Source organism: Amphiura filiformis, chromosome 4, assembly GCF_039555335.1.
Source record: "Amphiura filiformis chromosome 4, Afil_fr2py, whole genome shotgun sequence".
Taxonomy (NCBI): Eukaryota; Metazoa; Echinodermata; class Ophiuroidea; order Amphilepidida; family Amphiuridae; genus Amphiura; species Amphiura filiformis.
Window position 1 is genome coordinate 45619652 of NC_092631.1, and position 16291 is coordinate 45635942.

Genomic DNA, 16291 nt, shown 5'->3' on the forward strand with positions numbered 1-16291 from the left:
GATAATATTGCACAGCACAGCCAATTGTAAAACTCATAGCTATAGTAGTATAAGGGCCGCTACCGACTTTTAAGTGGACATAGAATATTCGGTGTAACATGTCTTCTGTATTTTGGGTTGAGTTGGGGGCCGGGCACCGGGTTTCCTCCTTTCTTTTCTAAAAAACGAATCTTTAATTATATATGGCATTACAAGTAACCGAACTAGAAATTCATCTTTACACGTTGAGCCAGGACTCTATTGTTTTATTTCCCGTCGGATCAGTGAACCGCTCTCGTGCCATCTTCTTTATGAGTTCAGATGTCTGATAGCGAAAATCAGGTTTAGGAGACAAAATGATTTCTTCCACCAACTTTGTTATCTCATCTACGTTTTGCATCGTCGTCCCTACGACGTTATCTGGGTTTGATGTCACCATTTCCCTGATTATCTTTCCGTAATCGTCTGGAATATGCGGGATGACAACGTCCCATAGTGCGTTGACATCGCTACCAAATTGTTCAACCATGGGTGTCATTACGTAACCAGGCTGAATAAGAGATACCCTGCGATAAACAATTACGTTATTAAGAGATTGTTGTTTTTAATTAGTACTGTTTGGTGCTGTAATTGTTGTTACAAATTTACACATTTATACGTGGTCAGTGCCTTCAAAATCGTAGGAGAAAGACCAGTCAAAAAATCAAAATCCCTGGTCAAATATTCGTACGTCATTCTAATCTTTCACCTATTGTAATGAGTCAAAAGAACAATAGCTTGCTTAATTAAGATGAGTGGTGTCCTCAAACTACAACAGCACGCCAAGTCCTTCTATCCTGCATGGCCATTCCCTAATCCATAACATCCAGTCTAGTGTCCTGTTTCAATGTTAGAGGGGTCTACCAGGTTTTCTGTTTCCATGTTTTGATGTCCAATGAATCAGCTTGGCTACTGATTCAGAACAATAGCAGCAACCCCTATTGTGCTATTGACTGGGTAAACAAGTGAAAGATTAGGATAACGAATGGTCTTTCTGCTACGATTCTTAAAGGCACTGCCCACGTAATGTTTAATTCTTTGTATGTATAAGAAATTGACACGGAATCATACCTAATAACGTTCATTATTACAGCTGATTGCAGAAAGTTGTTGAATTATTATTTCTTTATATTTTTACGCAAGTGACAAAATTCTTCAATACGATAAATACTATGATAACCACTATATTCTTTCTCTGACATGTAAGTATACACACATACTGTATTCGTATAAATGCAAGTATCTAGATTCGTGATATCAACTCTATGCATAGGAACAATTTACTCTAAAAAGTACTTGGCTGTGAATATAACAGCAACATAAAATGATTTACTTTTGGCCTGTATAATTCAAAATCTGGACTTGCTTCTCATTTTTGTTACATTTTTGTTTTTAATTTATGGATTCCAAAATATCCCTAATCAGGAGTAAAACATATTGTGCCCGATAACTTTGATGAATGTTGCTTGAGTACAAAGTAACGAATGTACAAAATGAACAAACTTACCAAACACACCAAAAAGTACAGATAAGGAAGATGCTAGTTCAGGGATTTTCAACTTTTCACTGACAAAATGTTAAAAATAAAACAAGTGTAAGTTGACACGACAAATATATACTTACCAAACGTTAAATTTACGTAATGGTGGTGCTATGGATTCACTGAATCCTTCCAAAGCAAATTTGGAAGCAATGTATTGAATAGCACTGGGTATTGCTAGAAAACAAAAGGAATTAAACAGTCATTATCAGATATTAATTCATTGGCACGTATTCCTTAATACACGCAAACCCTTGTACTATTATATGAATTAAAAAAGGAACCAAACATTACTACATGTACTTTCACCCTAAACTTTCATTACCTCTGAATCCTAGAACACTAGAAAACTGAAGGATTTTCCCGCTACGTTTTGCTTTCATATGCGGAACCACTGCCCTGGTCATTCTAACGCACCCGAAGAAGTTTATTTCCATCATGTCATAATATGTGTCCATGGGTGCTGTCTGCCACCAAGCTGCAGTCGTCCATCCCGCATTATTAACTGCAAAATCAAGAATATGTAAGCAGAGAAACATACATTTATTAAACTGGCCACAGTTATGCAGAACAAAATACACTGGCTACAAGGTGCGAAGTATTCTTATAACGATTGAAATAATACTTTACCCAATATGTCTATTCTATCTTCTCTGTCGACAATTTCCTTCACAGTTTTGTCGATAGTATCCTGCTTAGTAACATCCACTTCCCGAATAAAGAGTGTATCGTCAAAAGCTTTTCCTGCTTGAGTCTTCAAATCTTCCTGGTTGGTAGCCATATTACGCATAGTAGCATACACCTTAAATCGACGTTGTGGATCTTTAGCGAGGTACAGCGCTGTTTCCAGACCTATTCCTCTAGAGCAACCGGTGATCAAGACAACTTGTGATGCCATTTTTGTGTTATTTCAGCGAGTTCCTTTTGTATTAACTGAGGATTAGAATTATTAAATTAAGTAGTTCATCTAATTTTTATTTATCAAATAGTTTAAAATTTGTCAGAGAACGATATCAAAGGGACACTGGCTACTAAACGGCCTTACCAGACAGGATTCATAAAAGTACTTCGATTCGTGAAACAGTGAGACAAACGGACTACCGTAAACGTTCGCCTAATGGCGCTTTTGGATTCTTAGAAATGTGAGAGCGCCATCCTTGTAAAATCTCAACAGCATTAAGGATACGTGTATGTTAAATTGAGCAACCTGGACATAATGCCTCAGAAAACAATATCGTGACATGACCCAATACTTTAGGTCACCAGGCTAGTTGCTAGAGCAGCAAATGTTTTGAGGTTTCTTCAGGTATTCTTTCTCAAAGTGCCATTGGACTTAATTTGTAAATCGATTCATACGTTATACCTATCTCATTTTGGTAAATATTTTTATAACATTGTAATTTCTTCATATTTTTTAAATATTCTTCAGTTCAAAATTACTCCCTTCTATTGTCTGACCCGTTAGCTCAGTCGGTAGAGGGTGCGCCTTGAATGGTGAATGGTACTTGTTCGAATCTTGATTTCTGACCCCACTTTTATGTGAAGAAGGGTCAAGAAATGTTTTTGGATTTTGTCCCCATTTTACGAACGAATATTGTGATTTTTTTAAATTTAATTTAAATTTTCTTATTTTTTTTAGATAAATAGGCACTGCGAACAAACGGCAACAAAAACCGCTGACAAAATTTGCTCCACCTGCTACCTATCAATGCGTGATATATTCCACTACATTTAACAGTTAAATGGCCTTTGAAAAATAGAACGGCCTCAATGTTTCAAATTGTGTAACTACATTACTTTATTCATTTATGCATGATAAATGATCAGCTATTTTTTCTTTTCTTAAAATGATCGAACCCAAGTAGATCAGACCATTGATCATATAACTATCAGACCACGAAGTAGTTACGTAACTCAGTGATGGTATCGGAACCAAGCACTGTTTGTATGGCGATCACTACGATCACGCTATTTTGGTATACTTTTTTGTGTACTGATTGTTTCGATCGTGGTTCATTACTTAAGCGCGTGATCCCGTTGACATAGTAACATTACGTAACTTCGATACCGGGCTTCGATACTGAATAGTTGTTGAGTGCACATAATATGGAAAGCCATTGGCGTATTGTGTGCCTTCCAAAGCGCCTTATAACATGTTCTCATTGTGTTGTGGAATCCTAGCCAGTATTCAATGATAGCTATAGAGGCCTTGCGTTGATCGGTTTCTTCTCCGTAATCATGGCGCAGTGCAGTCCATTCAATCAAATGTCGTCATCAACCTATTTGATCGTAGTGCATTATGTGTGTGAGACGAACTGTCGCGGTAGATGCAATCATGCTTTTGTTGAATGCATTTGAGTAGTCCGCCATATTTACGGGATGATACGTCATATGCACAGCCTCTATTCAGTTAGTCGTTGTATGATTTTGTTCGTTCACTCATTCAAATTTTATTTATATCATTTGAAGACTGGGCCTATTATGATATCATCCTCCGTGGAACAGTTTCAAACAAATATAGCTAGGGATTATTGGGGCAGAGGTTATCTTTTGAATCCTCTTAGAGGGCTATCATTTTTTTTCGGAAGGGGGTCCCAAATTTACAAAAAGTCTGCGTCAATAAAATTGCGCACCCCCTATTTCGGCAACAAAAATTTTATGATCCCAAACCCCAAAAATTGTATTGAAATCAGTCTTTTGAATAAAATAACACACTTTCTGTGGTCATCGTGTGACTCCCTACATTTTGGTCATAAAACATTTTATGACCCCCTCCTATTATTCTTTCCAAGACTTTATGACCCCCGTATATGTGGGACCCCCCCTTTCGAATAAAATGATATACCTCTTATGACCACTGATGCATAGGCAAGGACACTCGCGCGAATTGAAACACTTGTCGCACTCGACAGTTCGTCTCACACCCGGGTCTCACACACATAACAAATGCCTATACAATCAAATAGATTCATTACAACATTTGATTGAATGGATTGAGTTACTCTAAAATTAAACGATAAAAACAAAGAATCATGAAAAAAGACACATACAAGATAAAATTATAAAATTATATAAACAATGTTAAAGATAAAATCAAGAAAATAGAGAATAAAATTTCCTCAAATCAGAAAAAAACACCATTGACAGACATCATAATCTGTCAGAAATTACTGCATGAGATTCGAACCATCAATCCTCTCCACAAGTTCTCTTTATCCTCGCACTATAGTCTAATGCTCTGCTCACTGGGCCACAACGTATCAGGTGAATGATTACCGCATTATCATGAACAAGTTTGTTCGATCTTGTTCATAATGTGTTTAACTACACGTACCCTTAATGATCAGTGATAATAGTAGGCTTTTACAGGGATGGCGCTCTCTCATTTCCATGAACTCCATAGCGCCATTAGGCGAACGTTTACGGTATATTATGTCTAAGCTTAACTCCTGTGGTTAAATTCTAAATTTGAATGACAACCCTCGATTAGCTTGATAGCCTTTTTACGAATTGAGGTTTAGAACATTTAGTTTTTGAGGACAAGGTTCATATACCTAAGTGAACTGCTGCATGCCATATCCCTATGTTTAATGCACTGCACATTTATTTGAAAAAATTTAGAGAATTTTATGAATAACGAAACGTTCGGGTTTCTTTTTGTTTCCTTTTTATTTTATACTACAGGGTTGTGGTTTTTTTTCTTTCTTTTTTCGTTTTGTTTTTGTTTTGTTTTGTTTTTTCGTGGTTTTGTTTTTGTTTTGTTTTTTATTTGTTTTGTTTTGTTTTTTTGCTACAAACCTTAAACTGAATAAAAACCGAGGTAATAGAGAGGTTGCGATTTCCAAACGCACGTATCATACGCACGTACATATATTCAAAATCACTTGCATGATGATGGCGACTCATTAGTACTTGCATCATACCTCTGGCATGATGTATGATGTAAATACTCGTTTTATATAAAACGCTCACAAATTCGAAACGAGCCTTTTGTTTTTCATAAAAGTTGCCCGTTATTTTTTCATGCCATCCAATGGTACACTTATGCGACCTTGTCCTTAGAATTTCAAAATGTCAGTGTTGTAACGAAAAACCAAAAATTACCTCGAGTCAAGTCATTTGGCCTATTTTTAGCTCAAGTCAAGTCAAGTCACTGTACAAATTCAATGGGTCGAGTCAGCTGAATATCAATATGTCACTCGAGTCAATCACCACGAGTCACAAGTCATGACTTGTTACAACACTGCAAAATGTAGGCATATGCTTCAAATTACAAAATGTCCGCTTAAAACAAAGATGGAAACGGAATGAATTACGACTTGCTTTGTAATTTGATGGGGCAAATTAAGTGATGGGCCAAATTTGACACGGATGAAAATGTTCACACAATCATAAATATTGGACTAGGCCATTTAAAAACAAAATCCCACCATATTATATTTTTTTGTAATTGTGTTAAAAATGAACATTCATGGAAATGCCCTGGCATGTACAAGAAAAGAAATGTCACACATATATGACATGACATGACATGAATGACATTACATTACATTACATTACATTACATTACATTACATTACATTACATTACAAACATTTTTGGATGCGCTGGTTTTTTATTTTAATAGTTCGTTCGTCTGATAGCTAGCTACTATTCGCTACTATTAGAAGCGTGTCAGCATGAGCAATGGCAGTAAAATGAATGAAATTACAAAGATTACAAAAACTTTACGAAAAGGTCCGATCTGCTAGTTTCAAATTATAAATTAAAGACTTCAAATAAACTTTTGCATCAATTAAAACTATATACCCTCAAATCCAGACAACACGACAAAGATATGACAGAAATACTTGAATAAACAATATACTTTGATTAATACTTGGCAAATTGACTGTGACCTCTATGAACAGGTACCGTGACGGACTTTGTTGTTTGTTTATTTGCCAATCAGAAGAAAAGTAAAACACTAGTAACACATTATAGTATTCTTACCGTTTACACATTAGTCATTCCAACGCCAACAGTAACCAAAGTATATAACCAAAGAGTTCTACCACTAGAAAGGTGAACTATTGATGTAATAGCTTTGTAAGTAGCAATATACCCAGTTGTTTTGTTGGTCCCAGTTTCTACTTTAACACACGTCTCCTTGTCTAGCCACCAAAAAGTGTTATGACAAAAATGTGAAAATAACAAAGGCCTTTAGTAGTAAGTTTCGCAAGAGTATCACAATTACTTTATACAGGGTGAGTAAGAAAGTGCAGTAAATAAAAAAAAATATAGCCTATTTGGAACCAAGTTGAATTGTTCATTTGTTGAAACTTTTTATGTTCGATGATCACTTTGTGTGAAAAATGAAGTGAATGGCATATACCATTTTATTTTTATAAACCTTTTTACTGTGACACCCACTTTTCGCCTTAACATCCTTTTTATATTCAAATAAAGTCTCTCAAAGTTCTGAAGTCCTTAATACCACAAAAATTCAACTTCATGTTTTCTATCCCTTAATCAACTTACTGAATATTCCGTAATGTACGATCTTATATTGGAATTGGTATATTTTGTTTTGTTTTCAAACCTGATTTTTAACATTAATGTTTACACATGTTCCAACTTTATACACCTCAGCCAAATTCGTTGTGTTTGTCAGGTCATCAACAGATAGTTTGACATAATGTCATAAATACATTTTTATAGGGGGCATTGTTTACAAGCTATAGACAAATATATCTTCTTTTTAATTTTGAGCCGAACAAATAAGGTTAAACAAAGAAAATCGCTAGTTAATTCCAGCGCTTATATCCCTCTGTCGATCGTGACTGATGTCGATCGGCTTGATGCTTTAACCGCACGCCATGTACGTACTGTGTTATGAACACTGCGTACGAGTTCGACTAATATTTCGATCGTATGAATAATTGAATTAATTGATAGTATGAATTGCTTACAAGCTATAGACATTTCTATAGAGTGACTTAAAAGCCCGGGGAGGGGGGTACTCAGTACAAATGACCATACGGGGACGTGCCGCAAACATTGGTAGCATTTTCAGCCTTCTGGTATATCAATGACCCCTTTTTCAAAGCCAAAATTTTGGGAAAATTTGTAAAAACTAAGACAATTTTGGGTAAATTCGGCCGAAAATTTTGACTTTTGGTATATCAATGGGTCCAAATTTCTTGAAAAATTGGTATATTTATGGGTCTACTTCCAAAATCTCAGCGGCACGTCCCTACCAAAACCAAACTTGAGTACCCCCCCGGCTTAAAAGTCCCCTATAGAACTCCGCGTTAAACAACCAAAATAGCCAGTGGGATTAATTTTTTGAGTAAAGAATAACAATTCTCAGAAAAAAGATTAGAAATATGAGAGACTATTTTGATGGAGTTCAAAGAAGTTTGAATTAGGATTACATGATTGAATTCAGTTTTTGAACTGTAGTTGCACACTGGGTGCACTCATTTTCAGAATACAATTATTGTGGAATGGGAAAGTGCATATGTGCCGCAGTAAAAATAAGACTCGCAAAATAAAGCGGTAGAGGTGATTTTTTTTCTGAAAATTTAATTCAATTTTTTTTTGCTTTATTGGGATTGTTTGATATATACCCTGTATATGTGGGACAAATGATTCCGACCTAAAAAACCCTAACCATTCAGAACTCAAATAGTACAGACGTTAATTTTAATTCAGACGGCTAGCATTTAACAATAGTTATGAAGGTAATGAATCGTGACATTTAGTGATTATGGTTTCGCATCGAACGGTTTCGCATCGAACAATGTATGGGAATTTTCCGTTGCCCACCCGGGTCACTGGGTTACATAGTCCCCTACAGAATCAAAACAAACACCTCCATCCACATAGGAACTTTTTATTGACAGACAAATATTCTGACACTTGTTCAAATAACATTTGGCGATTTTATAATATTTCCAACTTTTTCATGATTTACTAATTTTCATTACACATAGGAAAGGCTATTATGGGAAGCTTGAATATGCACAATCCTTTTAACAATATTTTAACATTTCCATAGAAAATAGTTTTCTATTCCACAAAATGTTACTTTTCACTGTCAAATATATCTTCTTTTTAATTTTGAGCCGAACAAATAAGGTATAACAAAAAAAAATCACTAGTTAATTCCAGAGCTTATATCCTTTTATCGATCATAACTGATGTCGGTCGGCTTGACGCTTATGAATATCCCGTACGCCATGTACGTACTATAAGTAGAGAGATTGCGATTTCCAAACGTAGCATCGAACGTACGTGGAATCTATTCAAAATCCCGTCACATGAGAGTGGTTTTGAATAGATTCCACATACGTTCGATGCTACGTTTGGAAATCGCAATCTCTCTAGTGTTAAGAACACTGCGTACGAGTCCGACTAATATTTCGATCGTAAGAATAAAACGACATGCTCAGTCGTTTTATTAAAAATATATATTTTGTCACAAATATGCTACAACTTTGATTTTTGTAGGGTATGTTTGTTTAATAAAGTGACATTACAATCGTGTAAAAATCAGAATTTTGAACAAAATGAGGGCATCCTCTGCAAATGTAACAATACTGCTTTATGCTACAGTGCAGTTACATTGTTCATCAAGTCCCCCTAAGACATTATGGTATAATCCAAAAACCACTTGTTAAATTATCTTGTTTTTAAGTATGAAACTGTGCTTCATTGAAGTAAGACATGCTTATTTTGCTCTGAGCTTATCTTGTTTGCTACTGAGTTCTATTTGAACTTGCCTTAATTTTTTGACTTGAATTTGTTTTTAAACTACACACAGCATGTAGTTTTCGTTGTTTGCTTTTATATTTTGTTGTCTGTCCCTGAAGAAGAGCAGTTTATCTGCTCGAAACGTCGGTTGCTTTTTGTCTGTTTGGTTTTGTTTGTCTGCTCCAGGTTATTTTGTACTGTTTTGCTGACACTTCTGTGGGCTCTGAAATTGGCCATTTTTGGCCATCGAACTTTGCCTGTTTTGGTACCTACATTGGTTGTTTGGTTTACTGAGTCTGTTTATGTGCACAGTGATTTACATCATTGATCGTTGTTGTTTTTGCAGGTTTAGCACTTTTGTGAGCCTTGGAACTGGTAATTTTTTTCTATCGAACTTTGCCTACTTCCTATGCCTACATTTGCTGGTTTTGCCCCCCCCCTGCATATTGTCTAGTCTGTATTTTACATGTTTCCCCACATCAAGTTGGTGTACCTTGCTCGTTTTCTTTTATGAAACACAGACTAAATATTTTTGCAGCAAGTGAGCGGGCTGTATGTGTGTGGGGTGTATGTGGGGGACGTTTTTTAACACATCCAAAAACATGGTTTATGGTTCAGTGAACAAATTAAAATGAATTCTACAGCTAGCAGATGATGCGATATCTCTATTAGCATGAATAATGTAGGTCCCCATACTTACAACCCCTGCAGACATTTGTGATGCGATCAAGCCAAATCAGTCGGAACACGGAAATATTGATTTTGAGATATAGCCAAACAAAGAAAGTTTTTCCTTTTGTTTCCTCTTGTTTTGGAAACTCTTAAATTGCTCATATCTTTGAAACTGGTTGTTCAATTTTAATGGGGTTTTCTGCAAAATCCAGCTGTGTAAATGCGTTTTACTATTCTATAGGAAACTGAAAATTTATTATGGCCGAGTTCCGACTGATTTTGCTTGATCGCATCACATTTTAGTAGACAGTATGCTTCCACTATATTTATAAATACGCATTTATAAATAATACGCATGTGACCACCTCCGTGCTGCCATAACAGCTTATAGAGAATAAGTTTTGACGTGACCTTCTACATAGCGGGTGGTCTTCTTGTACATTTGAATGCAAAGGCGGTAAACAACACGAGACTACTGTGCAGTATCAAAACCAGCAAGCGTGACCAAATCCTCGATGCCATTGAAAAGGATATGAACTCTTTAAATAAATATTATCAAATTTAAGTATTAATATTAATTGAGTAGCAAAATGATTTCGAATTTGTAATATGCCATCAAAAACAACATTTTGAAAGTATTTACCGACGGAAAAATATTTATCGACGGAAACGTTTACAATATAATCACAAAGTTGAACAAATGGGTCACGTGCGTATTTATAAATACGTATTTATATAAAATATAGTCGAATCATACTGGTGGATGTAGAATATTTTATGTATCATGTCTTCCGTATTCTATTCCCATCAGTGGCGTAGCGTGAGTCATCCTATGGGGGGGGGCACCAACCATGATTACGGGCACCGGGTCTGGTTGGGGGCACAGACCGTTTTGCAGCAATTTCCATATGGGATTTGCTCAATTTTCATATCCAAAATTGACGCTACGACACTGATTGCAATACTATTTTCAATATTAAATGTCTTAAGGGCTGGGGTATGAACGTTTGGACAGTATTTATTGTGGGACATTAGAGCACATCAGACATATCGAATTGCATTCTGAATACGAAGAATGTCCTTCTGAGATCAAATAATGTAGATTTTTTGACATTCGCAATCTAATACACATTTTATGGCAAATGATTAAAAATTGATATTTTTGATATTTAACAGTACTCGAAGTACTCGAACTTTATAAATCTGATGATTTATACTTATGTAGGTGGGATGAAAAGCCGACGATCAATTGAAAATTTTGACCTTTCGTATTGAAGATATGAATTTTTTTTCCCAAAACACCAAAAAAAATTAGGTCATTTGGGGAAAAATATCTTCAATATGAAAGGTCAAAATTTTCAATTGATCGTCGGCTTTTCCTCCCAGTTACATACACTTTAAGAATATATCATTAGATTTCTAAAATTTACTTTGAGGACTGTTATATATCAAAAATGTGAAAAATATCAAATTTTAATAATTTGTCATAAAATTTGTATCGTGAATTTCAAAAAATGAAAATTATTTGATATCAGAAAGACATTCTTCGTATTCAGAATGCAATTCGATATGTCTGATGTCCTTTCATGTCCCACAAAAATACTGTCGAAACGCTCAAAACGCTCATTCCAGATCCTTTAAACTTCTAACGAATGTTTGATGACTTAAAATTGATAATATATTTCCACCAGATATTATACAGAACACGTTATAGAACATGTTATCGATTTTACGTCATCGAACATTCGTTAGAACTGAAACATTATTGGAAATAGAATGGGTATAGATTAAATAACGAAGACACGTTACATCGAATATTCTACGTCGAATACTCGCGAGTCTGTAGCGACCCTTAATCCTACCACCAAATTGACCCATCCTAGAAAGGTGTAAATTGTTCACTGTTTCATCCAAGTGTCCATAATACTGTTACCCGTTGGGTCTTTTAGGCATTGAACTCGTATGATCTCATTAATCGTTTTAGAGCTTTGGTAGCGAAAATCCGGTTTAGTTGAAAGAATAACTTCTTGTACACACTCCGCAATATCTCGAGGTTGTTGCATTTCCAAACCTGCTACGATATCTGGATCCGATGTCAACATCTTAACGACAATGTCGCGCTCATCTGCATCTGGTACTGTTGATGCGATTGCTTTCCAAAACGAATTGGCATCTGTTCCTGCAAATTGCTGAACCAGGGCTGTTGCAACAAAACCTAATTCAATGATAGACACCCTGCAAATAATGCATTGTATTATAATATAGTAACGTTTTTCGCTTCTGACCAAAGCACAAGATTATACCAGCAATAATTCATGCAGTAACAGTATGCTGCATCGGCATTACATATTCCCAAAGCATTGTGGGACAGTTTTGGCAGTTTGGCTCGTTTAATTATTATTCATTCATTCATTAATTATTGTTACATGTTAAATTACTTTATTATTGTAATAATGTTATCATTAAAAATATTAAAAATAATTAATTAATGAAATTACAATGTTTTTTATTATTATTATTATTATTATTATTATTATTATTATTATTATTATTATTATTATTATTATTATTATTATTATTATTATTATTATTATTATTTTATACGCACAAAAAAAAATTTTCCGATAGGTTAGAGTGTCCCAAAACTGCACAAATATTCCCACAATGCATTGCGAGTTTTAATGCCTTGTATAAATGACAATTTACAATTTACAATAACCATTAAGTTTTGGTGTGGTGGTTTTTTGTTTTGTTTTCTCCAAGCAATATGTAAATGTTCAGCTTATTAATTGGAAAGCAGATAAATGCGACACGTCTCTAGACAAGAGTAAGTGGAAAATCAAAATATTAATTTGTAGATATTCAGGCGAAGATGTCATACAACAAACTTCTAAGCATCTTTGTTTTCCCTTAGGCTACTTACCAAACATTAAATTTACGTAACGGCGGTGCAATAGATTCACTGAAGCCTTCCAATGCAAACTTTGATGATGTGTTTTGTGCAAGTACAGGTGGAGCTGAGTTTGAATCAAAAATAATACTGCATGAATAAGTGCAACTAGACAAGACACTACACCTTATACGCTATGTTAGGCTACATGTTACAGTACGACGGTTCGATCAACAATCCTCTGTTCTTCTTTCATCAAAATTGAGATAATCAATGGAATACCATTTATTTGTCTCATTGATACTGTGAAATATTAGGGGTGAAAGATGTTTTGTTTGGACGTTAAGCCAAAATGTATCTTAGTAGGTTAATCCATTTTTTATACACATCAGTCTCTCAAATGCAAATTATTTACCTTAATATCAAACCGGGTTAAAATATTGGCATGAAACGCCATATGTTGGAGTGGGTGTCACGGTCATTAAACCAAAGTGGAACATGTGTGATGAAATCGATGCGATAAAAATATTATTATGTTTATGTTTTAGATATTTCAATTGATGAAATCTTAACACAACCTGTTCTTATTCTCTGTTATCTTTTACCTTTTATTCCAAGCAAACTAGATATCTGCAGAATTTTTCCACTTCGTTTTTCTTTCATGTAAGGTACTACAGCCCTCGACATCCTGACGCATCCAAAATAGTTAACTTCCATGATGTCATAAAAAGTTTCCATCGGAGCAGTCTGCCACCAGGTATCGTTTTGAAACGCTGCATTATTGACTGTATTGAATCCAACCAAGAAATTTGAAATTGTTTTTTGTTCCAGTAAGATTATAAGATGGTCATGTCAAATTACAATAATGAAATGATCAACTTAAAATATGGGATGCCCGTTATTTGTACGAGATTGAATCCAAAAATTGGATAGGAAATCAAAAAATTCCTTCTCATTCTCTCGATATAAATGTTCTAGCTATTTTAAATTACACAATATATGGGCGTAAAACTGTATTGGACTATTCCAGAAAATAAGTGCATACCCCATAGAGGAGTAACTTTTTAATAAAATAAATGTATGGATTTCCAAGTTTGCTTTCTGAAAACGATCAATTAAATGAATGAAAAATGTCCAAAGAGCTCTCAAATTGAGGATTTCCGATTTTGAACTATTTTTCTTCTGGATATTTTCGCCTTTGAAAACTTAAAAAGTCTGGATTTCCAACACTCACCACTGGACAAAAAGTACGGAAATCTGAACTCGCTATTTTATATAGGGGTGTGGATCTATTTTCTGGAATAGCTCATTTGCCAGCAGAAGCATTTAAGTCGTCGAAAGAAAATGAGACATTCTTTATTTGGCGTATGGAATCTCATTTATAACTTTTTTTATCCGACGATGTGGGCCAAGCTAGTATTGTAACCCTATTCAGTGTGGCAACAACAACATACCAGATTAGGTCGACAATGTATTTAACGTTAGTCGTATACGACATACATATACAAGTAGAGTCAGTTTTCTGACTCCAATTGATTTGGAATAAGAAAACATTGCTAACATGTTAAGATTTTGAATGATTTGACAAGTTATAAATTAATAGCAACGTCAAAAGTTAAGATAACTTGCAGTTAAACGTTTTATGTCCTTCATTATACAACGATAACACCATAAGAGGGCAACATATCTGTGATCTCCTGTAACTGTAACTTGCACATTGGCCCCCAGTTTGGGAATTGTGTGTATTGCAAACAAGTGAAACAACCCCATTGCACATGTGCACCGGGTCCCAAAAAATTTAATCTTCAATTCAATTTTTTTCAAGTCAATGATGACACAAAAGCTACCTACCTAAGACGTCAATCTTTCCTTCTTTATCGACAATTTCCTTCACAGTTTTGTCGATAGTGTCCTGCTTAGTAACATCCAATTCCCGAATAAAGAGTGTATCGTCAAAAGCTTTTCCTGCTTGAGTCTTCAAATCTTCCTGGTTGGTAGCCATATTACGCATAGTAGCATACACCTTAAATCGACGTTGTGGATCTTTAGCGAGGTACAGCGCTGTTTCCAGACCTATTCCTCTAGAACAACCGGTAATCAAGACTACTTGTGATGCCATATTGCATGTAATGTTGAATATTCAAATTCTACACGAATGTGATTTTCTTACAAGCAGTGTGAAGGGCAGTGTGACATGGGCCTTTTGTTTCCCGAGACACAATAACAGTACACTTAAAACATGATACAAAATACATAATTTTATTCTATAGTAACCTTTGTAGCAACCGTAATGAAACAGGGTTATCTCGATGTCATGCCAAAATAAGCTAAAGCAGCAGTTCAAAGTTTATTATGACTATGAAACATATCAACATTTACCTGCATGATATACATTTACTATTATACATGTACATGCTATAGAATATACAGCCTGTCTCAAACAAAATTGTGCAAGTGAAAGCGCCCTCTTTGGCAATTAGTAAATACCTGTTGTGACATGATGCTTACATCAACGTCAAGGGCACAGTCTAAGCTCTCAAATACCGTTTGTTCTGTTCAATTTGCTTTTTAAATCTCGCGACATACTGCAGTTACTGTCCGTTTTCCTATACACAATACACAGTGCTCTTTCCCATTGACGCGTGACCCTACAGATAGCCATACGTTAAAAGTATGGGGATATGACTAGTTAACGTCGCTGTGTGAAAAATAACCGGCCAATATTAAAAGTACTCTTCTAAAGTTCTAGAAAATATAGTTTTTTAACATGTCCTAAATTTTAGCTAATTTAGATGTTTGGAAATATTCGTACTTTGGTGTTTTAGTTAATGTTATAGGTAATAGTACATTGCCTAGTTAACGTCGCTGTGTGAAAAATAACCGGCCAATATTAAAAGTACTCTTCTGAAATTCTAGACAATATAGTTTTGTAACATGTCCTAAATTTTTAGCTAATTTAGGTGTTTGCAGAGGGTCGTACTTTTGTGTTTTAGGAAGGATATGTAAACGACAGATAACACCAAAAATATGAAGAAATTATTTCCAACCCGTGTTAAGTCAACAATCATTATGTTGCTCATTTTCAAGAATGCTGGTTTACAAAAAGCACGCCATTGTCTCATTTCGTGAACAATGGTACACATACCATTGTTTCCTTTCGTTTCCTTTATAATCGGTTACCCAACTGAAGCTTTAATACAAACTTTATTGCGATATCGCACATGAAAACAGTCACATGTGCACAGCCAGAGAAGATCCGATTTAATCAGTTGAGCTGTTTCAATGAGTGTTATCTTGGTTTAATAGCTTTTAATGGGGTTAAGTCCTGCAAAGGTCGAGATGAATTCTACTGTAGACATGACTGCATCATGATATGTTTAGTTAACAACGAAAGGGTAAAATCACAATTGTGCCACTTTTACTAGGGAATAGGG

The 16291-nt window shown here is 35.1% G+C and overlaps 2 protein-coding genes across 2 annotated transcripts; both read right to left on the minus strand.

The window, feature by feature from the left end:
* On the minus strand, positions 1-6695 carry LOC140150934 (retinol dehydrogenase 8-like). The gene is made up of 5 exons (XM_072173088.1): positions 6551-6695; positions 2189-2491; positions 1884-2063; positions 1642-1735; positions 1-545 (listed from the first exon to the last, which is right to left on the minus strand). The coding sequence occupies exons 2-5, from the start codon at positions 2454-2456 to the stop codon at positions 218-220; spliced, it is 870 nt and encodes a 289-aa protein (XP_072029189.1). The 5' UTR covers positions 2457-2491; positions 6551-6695; the 3' UTR covers positions 1-217.
* Positions 6696-11865: 5170 nt separating this feature from the next.
* Positions 11866-15011, minus strand: LOC140149560 (retinol dehydrogenase 8-like). The gene is made up of 4 exons (XM_072171639.1): positions 14709-15011; positions 13463-13642; positions 12891-12984; positions 11866-12202 (listed from the first exon to the last, which is right to left on the minus strand). Exons 1-4 carry the CDS (start codon positions 14974-14976, stop codon positions 11866-11868), a joined length of 879 nt encoding a protein of 292 aa, XP_072027740.1. The 5' UTR covers positions 14977-15011.
* Between the last annotated feature and the right edge of the window lie 1280 nt (positions 15012-16291).